At 32.9% G+C, this 16,908-nt stretch overlaps 2 protein-coding genes across 2 annotated transcripts; one reads left to right on the plus strand and one right to left on the minus strand.

Moving 5' to 3' along the window:
- The first annotated feature begins 3,326 nt into the window (after positions 1 to 3,326).
- On the plus strand, positions 3,327 to 12,109 carry LOC133179376 (pre-mRNA-splicing factor CWC25 homolog). The gene is made up of 8 exons (XM_061314147.1): positions 3,327 to 3,425; positions 6,305 to 6,426; positions 7,220 to 7,310; positions 7,537 to 7,606; positions 7,708 to 8,673; positions 10,898 to 11,121; positions 11,521 to 11,679; positions 11,902 to 12,109. Exons 1-8 carry the CDS (start codon positions 3,379 to 3,381, stop codon positions 12,014 to 12,016), a joined length of 1,794 nt encoding a protein of 597 aa, XP_061170131.1. The 5' UTR covers positions 3,327 to 3,378; the 3' UTR covers positions 12,017 to 12,109.
- Positions 12,110 to 14,274: 2,165 nt separating this feature from the next.
- LOC133179377 (coiled-coil domain-containing protein 103-like) lies at positions 14,275 to 16,678 on the minus strand. Its single transcript, XM_061314148.1, has 3 exons — positions 16,470 to 16,678; positions 15,858 to 15,999; positions 14,275 to 14,666 (listed from the first exon to the last, which is right to left on the minus strand). The coding sequence occupies exons 1-3, from the start codon at positions 16,625 to 16,627 to the stop codon at positions 14,289 to 14,291; spliced, it is 678 nt and encodes a 225-aa protein (XP_061170132.1). The 5' UTR covers positions 16,628 to 16,678; the 3' UTR covers positions 14,275 to 14,288.
- Positions 16,679 to 16,908: the final 230 nt, after the last annotated feature.

A 16,908-nucleotide genomic window follows, 5' to 3' on the forward strand; every position in this document is an offset into this window, starting at 1 on the left:
TATATCTATTTTGCAAGGAATTTGGTGTGCACGAGGTGGTGGCCTGAGAACACAATGTAGGATATCATCCTCATAACGACAATAAACGACACTTTCCCTTTATGCACACTTTAAATCCTACCTATTAATTGCCCCCACTGCCATTCACCTGTTATTTCTTATTCTACAGTCAATAAATCTAATCAAAATATTAAAAAGCTCATGCGATCTCTGCATGAAGGTATAGATCCACCAAAAGAATTTGCCAGAGGCAAGTGTCAAGTGTATTGATAACTACTTTATTCCAAGTTTTCTCTTTTATCCTCTAATGAAAAGCTGATTTCTGGACAACACCCTAGGCCAATGCTTGGCCGTGGGAACCGGGGGTAAAAAGGGGGGGGGGGCACCGCCCAATAATTTTGTCGATATATACATGTAGTATACTGTAGAAGATAGCTACTTTATATGCTTGTGTCCCTTCAATAATGTCTAATTACCTTTTTTTCTTTTTGAATACTTACTTGGTAGTGCCCCTCCAAACTGTAAATGTTTGGTTGTGCCCCCCCCCCCAATTGAAATTGCATCCTACTGGCCTGCAATGACAACCCCTGACGCCAAAAATTCAAAATCTTATATTACACATTGCCAAGTCATATAATGGCAAAAAGAATTTCTTGGCTACCTCTAAAAATGTAGGAGAACGGATGATAAGAGTGATGGACGGCAGAGGATAACAATAATATACCGAATTTTCTGTGTGATAAGAAAAATACTTAGTATATCAAAAATCTTAACTGTCGCAATTTTCATTGTTTGAAAGTACATGTACTTATTTTAAAAGTGATTCAAGGGCATTTTTATACAAATGAACTAATTAGAATTATGAAAAGTATGCCTTTTATAGAGAGAAGGTTTAAAAGTACTCGCTTTCTTATACAAGTACCCACGACATTATAGCCAATTCACATTATGTCGTCAGTTTTCTTTGCTACTAGAACTGAAGAAATAAAGAACATCAACAAACCAGCTGCGGTGCAAGAGCACATCCTACCTATTTTGACAGATAAGTGGTATTACTGCACAAATGTCGACAGTTCTCATTGACTTTTTGTAAACATGGTAAAAATGGGATATTGAAGCATTTCCATCAAATTTTGGATTAATGCTAGTGTCATGTTCCTGTAAGATTAAATTGCCATTTTCCGATGCTGTTTTGATGTTCTGGCAAGGAACTGGAGAAAATTTGGACAGAGAAACCAGAGGGCTCAGATCCAAGTATTTTTAAAACCTTCGATTTTTGTCGCACGTCTTGGGTATTATTTCATGTAATGTATACATATTTCCTCTACAAAAGCATAGTATCCATTGATTAACCATATATTTTAAGGCATCCTTGTCACTTTATTTACCTTTCAACGGTCCCAAACAGCCTTTATTGCCTTTGAATGTCGGTTTCAAAATATTAACATTCCGACATCAATGTTGAGGTCATGTTAATTGGGACCGTTGAAAGGTAAATGAAGTATCAAGATAACGAGTAATACATGTATACACTTTATTATTTTGTCCGGGGGGGGGGGGGCATATAATACAAGAAATAATACCCAAAAAGTGCAACAAAAAAGCGCCGCCGAAGGTAAGGTTTAGTTTGGGAATGGAGGAGATATTGGTTCTTTAAAAAGTAACAGCATCTAATCATTATTTTTCATGCCCCCGTAATTAATCAGAGATTCAATGGCATATAGTTTTTGGTCAGTCTGTCTGTCCGTCCGCAAAAACTTTAACCTTGACCATAATTTTTGAACAGTTGGTGCTAGGGCTTTCATATTTCACATGTATATTCATTGTGACAAGACCTTTCTTTGGATACCAACAATTATGCATGATCTTCTGACCTTGATCTTGGAATTTGACCTACATTTGAAAAACCATTGACCATAACTTTCGAACGATTGGTGCTAGGGTTCTCATACTTCACATACATGTAATTCTAGTTACAAGGCCTTTCTTTGGGTACCAAAATTTTGACCTCATGAACAAAATTTTTGACCACATGGCCTTTGAGTTGATCGGGTTTCGAAAAACTTGAACTTTGGTCATAACTCCTGAATGATTGGGGCTACGGCTTTCATTTTTATCTTTCCTTGTGACGTGACCTTCATATGGGTATCAACATCTTTGACTTCCTGACCTGCATCTTGGAGTCTGACCTACTTTTAAAAACTTTAACCTTGAAAATGAGCTGCCGCAGGAGGGGTCAGAATTTCATAGTTTGTTTCATTTGGCTTTTCATAGATAAAAGATGTTGCCAGTCCCCCATGTCCCACTCTTCTTTCAGTAGCAGAGATTTTCTTACTGATAGTTCTAATGGCATTATCACTTTGTGTCATCCGAAGTCGGGAACGGACATGCCAATTTCCTTGTTCATAAAACTGAGGTTCATTAAAAACAATTCAATGAATATTAGCTATATAATTGGACCAATAATTACTACCCGCCATGAACGTGTCGCTGCTCTGGTATTGGCACGAAAGGAAAACTATAAAAATGTCAGTGACAACATATCTCGTTATTTAATCGGAGAAAAGAGGTGTCTTCATTTTTTGTATATATTGTAGAGTTCATCTGCTTGCCAAACTAAGTGTTACCCATTTTTTTTAAAGAAAATTCTTCCATTAATTAAAAACTTCCACAATGAAGAGCCGAGTATCCTAGCTTAAAATCTCCTCTGAAAATGTATATAATTGCTTTCAGGAGGGAAACGAGGCACTGTTTTGTTTTCCTTTTAATTTTTTTTTTTTTTTTTTTTGGCTTGCTAATTGCTTGATTTGATGTTAAATGATTGCAAATAAGTGTTTGATGAGGAAGGAAACAAATAATCTAGTTGCTACAAGTTCTTGTACCTTGCGGTCCTTAAATTTTAACCTTTAAGTTAACTAAGTTTGTATTGACCCGAAGTCAACCTGAGGGACTTGGGTTGCTAGCCTAAATTCAGTAACTCTAGGCCTATGTTCGAATTGCAAGTCTCGTTAGCATCAAAGGGGAAAAAAGTCATAAAATAAAATATCTGACCAAAAAATGAAATATTGCTAATGAAATGCGAACCTAGTTGGGAGGGGCATGACAATCGGAAGATCACTTGGCCTTTTCCGTCAAAGCGGAGAAAAAAAAATTGACGGAAAAGGCCGAGTGATGTTCCGACTAGAGGAGCGCATGTCTATTTTAAATCCGGAAAAGTTTATGTTGGTTCTCAGTTTATATTATACTTTGAATTTCCTACTTGATTTTTCTGAATTACAAAAATATATCACGTTTATATATTTTATGGATTTCAGAGAAGTTACCAATTTTTAAGGATAAAGATATATTTAAAGAATTTGAGATATCGCACAGAACATAATGGATGACGAGAAAAGAAAGATGAAACAGTTATTGAAGGAGAAAATGTAAGTAACGTTTTATTAAAATCTGATTATTCAAAAACAGATCACAGGAGCATCTTATCCGCTCAGTTCTCTACTACACATATAAAAAATACACAAGGGAAGAATCGAAAGTAGGACATGACTTGTAAACAAAGTCAAAAAACAACTTACTTGAGAAAAGTTACACAAATTCTTATATGCACTAGCGTAAATAATGTCCTAGTACTTATCCAGACTAAACTATTCTAAATATATTCAATTCAATTCGTTTATTGACCAATTAAGGGCCCTCATGGGGCAAAAAGAAAGTACATTGTTAAAATGTATATAATGATTATGATCATACACACGAAATACAATATACATATACATAAGAGGGAAAGAATTGCTTGATTGATAGAAAAGACATACAATTAGGGGAATACCTAAAATATTTTATATGAACATAAGACTTGTTTTATAGGTATATATACAGTACATCATATATATATGCATACATTACTAAACCATATACTTGAAAGTATCATACTTTTACATAATTAATAATTTAAAAAAAAAAAAAAAGAAAAAAAAGTTACATTCCTAAAATTTATGGTAATGTTGTTTGTAAAAATCTTCCAAGAGAGTTTAGTATATCTAGTTCTTCGCAATTTAGAATCCAGAATAATTTTTGTTTATCAGGCAGATCTGTAAAATGTTTTACTTTAGATGAGATCAGGTTAAATAGGTCTTCTCTTTCCTTTGTAAATTTGCTACAGTGAATAAGGAAATGTTCTTCATCTTCAATTTGATTAAGCATACAATTTTTACATATTCTTTCTGATCTGGGTGTGTTATTATATCTACCTAATTCTATTAAAAGTCTGTGCGCTGATACACGTAATCTACATATTGGTTTTCTGTATTCAGGTTTTAATAAAATTAGATATTTTTCCAATCTAAAATTGTTCTTCAGAAATAAATAAGTGACAAGTTTGCCCTCTTTTAGTGTTTCATTTGAGTGTTGCCAATCAAGTGAGTATTTTTTATTCATGGATTGTTTTAATGAATTCATAAAATTACTCTTAGTATAGGACATTATGTTTGGGATATCAAGAATTTTTAGTAATTTTTCTATTGAGGAGTACCAAGTTTTTTTTTGGGCGAAATGAAGTTCCTTACTACATATAAATGCATCTTTTAGTAAAGGGAAATCTGAATTTAAATTTTCTAATCTGTAGCAATATTTAAGTAACATGTTGATAATATCATAATGTAAAGGATATCTACCTAATTCTGAAAGAGAGGCATGGTTCGTACTTTTCCTATTCAGACCTAGTATAGTTTTACAGAACTTGATGTGTAAATTTTCTCCTGTAAAGTTTTTATAGCATAGTTGCATCAATATTTGATTAGATTGCTTTATTTTTGAATTATTAACATTAAATATATCCAACGTAAATAGCTTTTATCCAAATAAAACTCCAGCTTTCTGCACAGTTTGAAACTCTTCACCCAAGAAAAGATAATCTGGATCTGGAATTCCTTGACTCCTGGACAGTGCCTTTACCACACCCTACCGAGACAAATTCAAACTGTCCTAAAAGCTAGGACTGGGACGATATATCGAGATATCTATAATATCGATTCTGTGTGAGGACGATACACAAATCGATATGTATGAAGAAATATCACAAAATATCACAAAAAATTCTGACTTATGTTTAACAGTTGTTCTTTGTTTACTTAACATATTGGGCTTAATATATAAAATTAATATGCTAAATATAACTATAATAATAAATATGAAATACATAATAATTAAAGCCACTTGTGTAAAATAATTTTGTTTTTAACAGATATACAACTTCTTTGAATAAATTATTCCTATTTGTGAAGAATGTTTTATTCATTTCAATTAAAAGAAATGATTTTATAACCAATTAAACGTATCGTGGTACATATTGTATCGTACGTGGCTCAAATATCATGATACGTATCAATATAGAAAAAGTTGTATTGTCCTAGCCCTACTAAAAGCCAAGGTCATGCTACAAAATACTAGAAGTTTCAAAGTATTATCTTCAGTGGAATCTTTTTTAAATAAGCTTTAAACTACCTTCATTCTGATATTGCACTTGGAATTTGAGACTTCCTAGAAAGGGGAAACATGGCACAGCACTGTAGACAGTGTTTGCAGCTTAGCATTTTAACTCATCGCTCCACAAGACCAGTAAACATATAAAGTTGCTGGTCCTTTACCAGATTTGTTTGCCCTACTTGTGACTCAAGATGGAAAAATATTGGAGGATGGCTGGCCATAAGATGATGCTAAGTTACTTCGTTGAGGTCTAATTTGAAATATTTACATGTACATGGTCATTGGATGACCAGAGTATTGACTTTGTGGATGATGTGGAATTCCGATTTGACCTATATAGCGTGCACCCCTTCCTTTTGATTTTTTTTTTTTTTTTGGCTGAAAATGTGCAACAAAAGTGAATTTACATTAGTGTTCATATTTTTTTACATATTACATTATATTCAACTCTGGGGCAGTTTACGCTTTATAAACCACAAAGCGGTTAATTAAAACGCATAAACTGTTCCAACCCAGGTTATACCAGTATAACTTGGGTAGCTATTCAATTTATTCCTTATAATTTAATATTCCATCATTTAGTGCAGAAAATAAGACAATTTCTCCTTCAAAAAATGTCTTCAATAGAACATACATGTATGTTAAAAGTAACAGAAGCAGATTGCTACATTTTTTATGTAAGTCATTGTGATATAGGCAACACAGGTTATATGATACATGTATAAACTAATTTCTTATCCAATCAAATGACATACATGTATTACAATTAAAATTAAATTACATATATATGAATCTTCACAGGAGGATTTTGTAATTGTAGGGAAGGGACAGCCGGAGGATTAGATTGGATGCGCAAAGAAAGTAAACCAGACAGTAATGATTATCTACTGGGTAAACCAGTGGACAGGCACATTGAGGAAGCTGTGGAAGTCGTCAAAGATGGTATTTATAAAAGAATAGGTTTCTTTGCATTGAAATACTATAGTACTTGATATCGCGATTACTTAAGTAAAAGAAACTCTTTTGCAGTGGAGGTAGGAATCATCTGTCAGCTGAGGATAATGCCCTGTTAAATACACACCGTGATCTGATCACTGTAATTTTTTTAAGGACATATCAGAAAGAAGTACTGGAGAAATATCTTGCAGAACATTCAGTAAACCATGCTAATAAAATTGATTTAGTCCTTTTATTTACAATTTTGGAGATACTTTCTGCTAATCCAACTCTTTGAATTAAATTCAACCTTTTTTTTTTGATAATTGTTACTTTTGGAAGTTGATAAAATACTCTAAGATGACACACTATCTACGGTGCAACCCTTGGCAACACATTGTACTTTCAGCATACAACTAATACTTATTTGAGTCATTCAGTTGTCACTAGCGTTAAAAGTCTTATGTCATGGAAATCTTACCAGATTTAGAAATGTTAGAGGTTCCTAGACTTTGCTTCAAAAGAACAACAGTAAGACAAACAGGAGGTAATCACGATACTGTGTATTATGCTTGTTTGTTTTAGAATTTTGTGAAAAAATTCTTTGAATATCTAATCTGCAACATTGAGGAATGTCTTAGCATAGATAAATTGATCATACTTTAAACTATAAATCCATTAATAAACGTAAATTGAAGATTACAAGTCACACATATGCATTCTTAAAAGCAACACAAAGATTTTTTTTAGTGATTTTTTAAAGAAATTTAGGATTATTGGTTTTTCTTTGAATTTCAAGATGACATTGCACTGTTCAATGAGAGAATCAAAGCCAACATTCAGCTTGATATGCAGAACAAAGCAAGAGAGGACCCACTGTTTGCTATTAGGTATTTCAGTATTCGTTTTGACTTTGCAATGATCATTTATCTAAAATCAAGTACCAAAGTAAAGATATTTTTGTTGCCCAACAGTCTAAAAAATTAGTAAAATAGTTTTGTGATTTTTTTTTCTTGAATTAAGAGTATTACTAGCCAGTTTTAAAGTATCTTTGTTACATTCCTGTCTGATGAGAAAGTAATGAATAAATCAATTTAATATTATATTTCTTCATAGAAAAAGGGAAGAAGATGTAAAAAAGAGACTTCTTGAAAATCCAGTGAGAATGAAACAACTACAGAAAAATGTGAGTGGCATAGTTTTGATTTATTTAATGTAACCACTACCCTATGAAATATATAACTGTTTTAATTTTGCTGAAACCATTTTTAAATTTGTCTGATTCAGCTGGAAAAGCAGAAAAAGAAAGCCAAAAAGAAGCATAAAAAGCAAAAAGGGTCAGATGATTCAGATGATGATTTGATGAAGAAATATTTAAACATCTTGAATAAAAAGAAAGGGAAAAGAGAGGATGATGATGATAAACAATCAAACAAAGGGAAACATAGAGGTGACCAAAAAAAGGAAAGACAGCAGGGAAGATCAGAACACAGAGACAGAGAGGATTCATATCATGACAGGGTATCAAAATCCAGGCCTGAGAAAAGATATCAGGAAAGAGGAAGGAAAGAGCCTGAAGATGACAGAGGAAATTCAGGAAGTTTTAGAAAATCAAGGGACAATTCTCACAACCAGTATTTTAGAGACAGACCCCATAACTCACAAGATAAAAGATATAGGGATTCATCTCCTCAGTACAGAAATTCCTCAGGTAGGTCAAGGAAAAGATCCGGGGAGCAGGATAGAAGGCAAACTCAGGATAGGAGACATGATCAGCACAGAGGGGGGCATAGAGAAAGGCATGATTCATCAGGAAGTGAATCCGAGGAAGTTCAGAAAAGAGGAAGGAAAAAAGAAGGCTACACTTCTAAAAGACGTTCTGTGTCTGATGAGAAAGATAATAGGAAAAACAGGTCAGGAGCTGGAAAGAAAAGAGAAGAGTCTTCAGGTTCTGAATCAGATGAAAGGTCTGGTGAGAAATACAGGCGAAAAATAGAATCAAAGAGAACTAGTAAATCAAAAAGACATGACTCATCTGACAGTGAAACAGATTCTGAGGAGGAGAGTAGAGATAGGAGGAAGGAAAGGCCTATATACAGACAAAACAGGAAGGAGTCGCCCCATAAAGGCGACAGTCTCCCTGCAAAGAAGATTAAAACACAAAGCAGCAAAAGGTCAGAAAGTTCAAGTAGTTCAAGTTCTGCCAGTGATGGTGAACCAGAAAGAAGACCTCTCAAACAATATGGTTTAATTGTAAGTTATAGTGCCTAAATAAAAAATACAGTCAAACCTCAATATCTCAAACTCTATGAACTTTAAATGCCGAAATAAAATTATTATTTTTTTCCACTAAAACACTGTATGATTCAGACAGACTTTGAGACCAAAGCTCTATTAACAAACCTTAAGGTTAATACATTGAAACCTTTCAGGGAAAGACCATTAACTCAGGGTTCACAATCCCTCTGTTCACTCATATAAAATGTTGCTTTAACTCTTATGATATTCTAAACGAAATGTATTTATAATTAAAAAAAAAAAATAAAATAACTTAGCTTGTGGGGCTAAATTGGATAAAAACGACATTTTGATTTAAAGATTTATAAAGAAATAATAGACATATATTCCATCACAATTATCCTTCTTGTCAGAGAATCAATGAACCCTAAATTCTCACATCTCCATCTGACAATAAACTCTATAATTTCTTTGCCTAAACAATATTTTGGCTTGCATTGCCCAAAGCCTATGATTCATTAAGTAAATCAATTTTAAAAAAGAATTATTATCATTCATTAATGAAAGTGTCAAGTAAATAAAATTTCCACTTAATTTCACAACAAACAGAAATAAATTCTTGTTGATTTTATCATTCATTTCAAATGTTAAAAGTTCAGAATAACTACTGGCTGTGAAATTTTTAACAATCAAAACTGCCACCTGTTCAATCTGGCAAGTATGTCTGGGTTTTTACTTATCTTAACGTCAATATCAATTATCATGATCAGTTGGAAAACCATAACTGTATAACACACAAATGTATAACATAAGCATTCATCTAATTTGAAATTTTATTTCTTCTCTTTTTTATGCCCCCGTAATCGAAGATTTGGGGGCATATAGTTTTTGCCCTGTCCGTCTGTCTGTTTGTTTGTCTGCAAAAACTTTAACCTTGCCCATAACTTTTGATTGGTTGGAGCTATGGCTTTCATATTTCACATGTATATTCCTTGTGACAAGACCTTTCATTGGGCACCATCATATTTGACCTTCTGACCTTGACCTTGGAGTTTGACCCACTTTTGCAAAATTTTATGAGACTTTACCCTTGGCCATAACTTTTGAACACTTGGAGCTTGGGCTTTCAAACTTCACAAATGTATTCCTTGTGAGAAGGCCTTCCTTTGGATACCAACTATGTAATCCATTAACCTTGAACTTGGAGTTTGACCTACTGTTGAAAAAACTTTAACCTTGGCTATAACTTTTGAACAGTTTGAGCTAGGTCTTTCATACTTTGCATGTGTACTGCTTCTGACAAGACCTTTCTTGGCATACCAACAGCTTTGACCTTTTGACCTTGACCTTAGAGTTTGACCTACTTCAATTTTGAATTTTTTTTACCTTGGCCATAACTTTTGAATAGTAAGTGCTAGGGTTTTCATATTTCACATATGCATTCCTTGTGAGAAGACCTTCCTTTAGATACCAACAGCTTTGACCCTTTGACCTTGGAGTTTGACCTACTGTTGAAAAACTTTAACCTTGGCCATAACTTTTGAACAATAGGTGTTAGGGCTTTCATACTTCACATATATATGCATTCCTTGTGACAAGACCTTCCTTTTAATATCAACAACTCTGACCTTTGACCTTGACCTTGAAGTTTGACCTACTTTTGAAAAACTTTTAACCTTGGCCATAACTTTTGAACAAGTGGTGTTAGGGCTTTCATACTTCAGATGTATATTCCTTGTGACAAGACCTTCCTTTGGATACCAACAATTTTGGCATTGACCTTGGAGTTTGACCTACTTTTAAAAATGTTTCACATTGGCCATAACATTTGAACGTTTGGTTCTAGGGCTTTCACATTTCACGATCATTTGTATGACTTGTGACAAGAACTTCCCTTGTGCACCATTTGACCTTGACCTTGCAGTTTTACTTACTTTAAAAAAAACTTTAACCTACACCATATTTTTTCAACGGTTTGTACTAGGGCTTTCATAATTCACAGGTATATTCCTCGAGACAAGACCTTTCTTTGAGTACCAACATTTTTGATTTCTTACCTGGAGTTTGACTTGCATTTAAGAAACTTTAACCTTCGCCACAAGCTGCCATACGGGGGCATCAGTGTTTCACAAACACATCTTGTTCTGATTAAGTCTGAGAGCTAAATTAGTTTTAAACAACCTGTTAAATAACCACTGGAGCCACCAATACTTGATTCTGATTGTCTTTTTGCTCACAGAAACTGAAAAACACCGAGTCATCTTACACAAAAGCAGTCTCTAATTCCCCAGAACATAGAAAGAGAGAAGAGAGAAAGAAATCTAGGTCACCAGATCATAGGAGAGATGACAAATATTCAAGGACAAACAGAAGGTCAAGGTCACCAAGGCAGCATTCTAAATCTCCAAAACCAAGGTCAGGGGTTGGGTCACACAGGGACAGGAGTAGATCCCCAGTGAGAAGGTTAGATTTACCTGAAAATTTCAGACCAATCATGTACAAGATGATCTTACATGTGTTTTGAAAATATTAACCACACCTGACTATGACAAATACTCAATCTGATTAAAATCAGATCTTTGTTACGCTCCGAAATTCTGATGGTCGCTGTACAAAGATCTGATTTTAATCAGATTGGACAAATTCTTAATGCTGAATCTGTGATTTTTATTGATTATTTAATGACTGATGCAAAAAATTCATTTGTATTTACATGTACTGTATGTGGCTAAGTATGTGAAATAAAATTCTGTAAATTTTAGTAAAACGATGTTGATTTAGACCAATAATAAATCTTATGATGGCAATAATAAGCATAGATCTTTTATTTGTTATTTCCCTGTAAATTATTTTCTGAAAAAGGAAATTAACAGAAGATGAAAAGAAGAAGAAATTGGAGGAAATGATGCAGAATGCCCAGTGGAGGGAGGAACAGAGGAAATCTAATGTAAAACGCTACACCGAGGAGGACCGAAAGGAAGAAGAGGCCCTGAGGAGCAAAGAGGAGCCAGAATTCCTCAAGTAAGACACAAGATAATCAGACAAAATTAGACATATTAATAATGAATATTCCACTTAAAAAGCAAGAAAAACTTTTAATTATCACTCTTGCAGAGTGAAATGCATTCTTTTTCTTTTTTTTCCTTATTTTTTGGCAGAAACTTTAACCAAGACTTCTACTACAGTATTGTAATGAATTCCAATATAGTCCAGGTTTCATGATGTTTTTTTTTCTTTTTAAAGTCCTATGATGGCAAGCCATGCAGACAAGAGTTCTGTTGAAGACAGACTGAAGAGGAACAGAAACAAACTTCAAAGAGGGACTGGACATATGGACAGGGGTTTTCTCAACAAGTGACAAGCTGTATAAATCGGCTTGAGTCATGTCTAAGTTTTATTAGATTCTCATTTGTCACAAAAATAAAATTCATGCTGGTCAATGATTTTTTTTTATTACAGAAAGAAAGACAGTTTATAATTTTTTTAGAAATACACATGTATCTCAAATATTCAATTTACAATAAAGTGTGCACTAAAATGATCATGATTTATTGTAGTTAAGTGGTTGGTATAAAATTTTGAACCTTTTTTTTTCACTGTTGTTTCAAATATGGAATGATCAGTTTAAATTTAATAATATGAATCATCTATACCAGATGTAGATTTTAATTTGGGAACTGAATACCCTGCCCACTATTACAATGAATGGCATTACTGAGATGGTCAAGGTCCAACTGATGGTTGGTAAGACAAGTCCTATTCAAGGCCTAAATGCTCTCACTAAGAAGCATTTATATTTGAGTTGAAAGGTATAGGATAAGAAGGAATGATATCCAGAAATAAAAGGTTGCTAAACATAAGTAAATAAGACATCACAGTCAGAGAAGAAACTCAGTTGTCCCTAATTTGCAGCATGCTTTCTCCAAAAATTATTCGAGTGTAAAGCCAAGGTAAGGTCATCGACTCAATGTCATAGCACAACATGGAATTTATCCTGCAGAGCAATTGCTTTTCATTTAAGCATTGAATCATTATTTTTGAAAGATATAGTCTCATAGCTGCAATGGTGTGTGCAAACAAATTGATTAATGCGCGTGAGCGCTGTATGAAAATTTGTTTGCACACACCGTTGGAGTTATGAGACTATATCTTTCAAAGAATAATGATTCAATGCTTATATTTATATTTTTAACCCCTTGCCTTGCCTGCAAATGTGATTTATATTTCAAAATCCCTGTATTATCCTTCGGGTAAGTTGCAAATAACGGAAGAGCAGTTGCAATAGCTTCTGTTCATTGTGAGCGTGAATTTTGAATTTCGCTTATGACGTAATTCCACGGTGTTCAGCATTTGTGACGTCAAAATAAAACGCATACCTTAACCTTTTGACCCCCTGTCTATGTTATGTTGTTTTGAATGCCTTAGCTTTCCACACACTTTATAAGCAAAATACATGTGTAATGTAAATATAATGCCATGTTCACTGAATATCATTGTTTATTACTTATACAATGTATTTGCATGTCATGATTTTGTCAAGTCAGTGACAGAGGAAAGGCTGACTGGGATTTATGCACGACTGCTTGTCTTAAAAAAAATAATTGATGACAATCAGCAGATTTATCTGATTTAATATGAATTCTAAATGAATCACATACAATATTCACAATATTTCTTAACACCTATTTTATGAATCAGTTTATGTCATCTTAACCATCTTCTTGTTTCATTTCATTTTCACTTGTCATATCCCATTATAAATAGCTAATTATGACATCATAATTCAAAGTATAAACAGCTAAGTATGACATCATCATTCAAAGTATTTTACCTCTGTAACAGATAATTATAAGAAAAGAATTTCATATTTTCATGCAATTTTTAGCATGTTTTATTCATTTTTTGGAGTTCAAATAATCTTTGACATAAAATTATTAAGAAAATGTTGTAAAGTTCATGTCCTTTTGCTTAGTGTGACATCATTTCGTTAAGTCATAATTAAACATAACCTTTGTGAAGAATTATCTTTCCTTCAGTGTAAAATTATACGTATGTAAATTATTTTCATTTAAGCACGTCTTTTATTTGGAGATATCTTAAGTTTATTGTACAGATTTGAACGTTGCTTAAAATTAATTTCAAAAAGTTTAAAATTAATGTTAATTGATACTTATTCTTTCCTTATTTAGAGACTTTAATTATAATCTACCAGTTAATCTATTTAAGTATGTTTTCTATATATACTCTTGAACGACATTGTCTTTTTATGTCACATATTTCTCAATGCCCAAGTCTGACACAATTAAAATTGCATAAACTGAGAGCAATTGTGTTTATGGGATTATAAATGCTACTGCTGGATAAAGGTTTATAGTGGGAAAGAACAGAGCATATTCAAATATTAATAAACCTAAGTAATGCAAGCAGAATTAAAATATCGTTTTAATCCAAAATCAGATGTATGTGAAATCAGTGTCACCTTGAAATGCTTTTAGCTTAATGTATTTTTTCAGTTGAATCTTTACAATTCATGGAAATATACACATATTTGATTTAGAATGAATCATAATTATTATGTGGATATATTTAGCTTATAGCAAATAAAGCATACAAAATAGGATTCAACATATTTATTTCATATGATAAGAGGATTTTAATTTTCTGATCCTTTCTTTCCAAGCAGAGTCTTCATTTGATTTTTCTAATTTAAATATTAATGATTCACATGCCTTCTTTTCTTTTCCACTTAAGAACTGAAAAGACAGGATAAATCTCTGAGCTGAACACAAACTTTCTAGAATCTCAGTCACATTTTCACTATCCTGATCTTGGTATTTTGAATCAAGTGCTATCAAAAAATCTCCAAGAAGATTAATGTCAGTTTTAAAAATTTGTCCAAGATGAGCACCACCCATTTCTAACAGGAAGTTATACTGATCAGCTGTTGACTTGTGGTATCGCCTCCAATCTCTTGTGAATTCCTGGCTGTCTTTGGGTAGATTGGAGCTCTGGAACAGAAAATTTGCTGGTAACTTTTTTGTGTCCCATGTTTGTTTGTTTGTTTTTCGTTTCATTTTTTTTTTTTTTTTTTTTGAAGGAGGGGAGGGGGGATGTTTTCACATTGTATATGATGAAAGCATCCCATCATGTAAAGAATTAAATATTTAAATTCAAGACTTAATCAATCAGTAGTACAAGTATTGTTATAAACAATAATTTTGTAAATAAAAAATAAATCAGTCTTGACCAAATTAATATGAGCAGTTTTTAAAGTAATGTAGTTTTTTTTTTTCTCCAAAAATGAAAAACTGTTTCCATATCTATCTACATTGCTCTTTATAACTTGAATATAAAGTAACTGACCTCACATCTATACCCTAAGTGTGTTTTGTAATCTAGCAATATACATGTACCCTGTCTTTACCCTAAATTTTGAGGGGAAACAAATTACGTACAACAAAATTATCAAAAGTTTCTTTAGCTGATTTTTTTTATCTGACTTTTTTTGGAAAGAAAAAAAAATGAAAGGGGTATGTTATTGACACTAAAGCTTCATTGAAAACCCTAGGTTGATTAAACTGTGTTCCTCTCTCTATAACTTGGTCTCTTTATTCATGAATGAGGCATTTATATTGGCCTCATGTTATCTGTACAACGTAGACTTATCCAAGCTTTTAAAACCAATGAACAAGTTGCTTTCCAAACTCTTTTTCCCTACGCCAAGTTGAATCTTACGGAATATATACCGGGTACTAAAAAAATATAGTGTTGTTCAGAGATTTCAGGTCAAAGCAGAAAATGGATTTCAAACAAACAAGGAACAAAACTTGCTAGAAGTTAAGTATATATTCACTGAATGGTCTTTATAATTTAAAGGTAATTGTCAAATGATTAAAACACCTGATTTCATTGTTGTAGCCATCATTTCATTTCTATATCTTGTTATTACATCCAAATTAGAAGTTTTGAATGATTGTTTATGACAACTTTAATTCACAGCCACTTGGGTCTTAGTTTATAAATATGTATGTACCTAAAAGTCAACAGGTACATGCATATTTATAAACCATGACCCAAATACCCGAGCTTTAATTTAAAATCATAAGAATTGATGCAATGGTGTAGTCTGGAGTTTCTAATAATTACTAGAGTTGAAAAACATCAGTTACTTCCCAAAAACTCTACCCTTTTTAGCGTACCTTTTTAATGTCAGATGTGTGAGAACTTGGTGGATTTGCTTTACTATTTTCTGCATGAGAGTTCCATTTGACATCAAATGTAACATTTTGCAATGTGTCACCCTTCTCTAATGGCTTTATATGAGAAGCAAGAACAATGTCTCTGAAAAAAAAAAATAAGCATGTAACAATAGCACTTAGATTTGTAACAAGGGGGGTATCAGTTAACCAGTCTTTTCCTGTTTGTTATTGCTATTCTGTCTGGCCAAAGTTTAATCCTAGTCAAAAGCCACAGATTTTAAATAGCTTCCAATTTTTGTTGGAGTGGTGTATAGAACAGGTGTATATTAACATATGACGCTACTGAGGCTCAATATTCATACGACTTGGCTTAGCTTTTATATCTGGACTGATCATTTAGTTCCTTAGTAAAATTTTCAGCACATTTCTATACAAAATAGATTGTTAAGATGAAGCCTGAACCCATGAAAAATAGGTAAATTATTTTCTGGTAAAATATTTTGAAAATATCTTGAAAAAATAACACAATTAACATCTCTGAAATAACAACACATGTATTACCTTATCGACAACATGAGAACAGTATGTATATCCATTTCTTGACTTGCTTACCTAAATTCTTCATAAGATTCAACTTTTTGATGGACTGCTCTAAATTTAGCATCATTCTCTCTCCAATACCGTTGATCCTGTTCTACCGCCATCGCCAGCTCTTTTTCAAGTTTGTTAAAGTCCATCGTATCATCATCGTGACTCTTTTTGTTCTCCATTACAAAATCTGAGGAAATTCTGGTAGGAGTTCTCTTTGTATGGTTAGTGTAAAGCTTAGCAAATGAAATAAAATTGTAAATTTTAATTTATCGGCGGGTAAACACAAAAATACACAAAAAAGACAGTGAATTATAACAATCAGATGCATAAGAGGTGTTTCTACAACAAAATGTTTACCTTTTTTCAAATTTGCAGATGATCTCGATCCGACGAGAGGTATAATATGTATGCTGTTTTGGATCTCGTAACCAGCCTCTATAACCAGGCAGAGCGCATGCGT

Source organism: Saccostrea echinata, unplaced genomic scaffold (genome assembly GCF_033153115.1).
Source record: "Saccostrea echinata isolate AGI-Se365-2 ecotype Australia unplaced genomic scaffold, CSIRO_AGI_Sech_v1 ptg000004l, whole genome shotgun sequence".
NCBI lineage: Eukaryota > Metazoa > Mollusca > Bivalvia > Ostreida > Ostreidae > Saccostrea > Saccostrea echinata.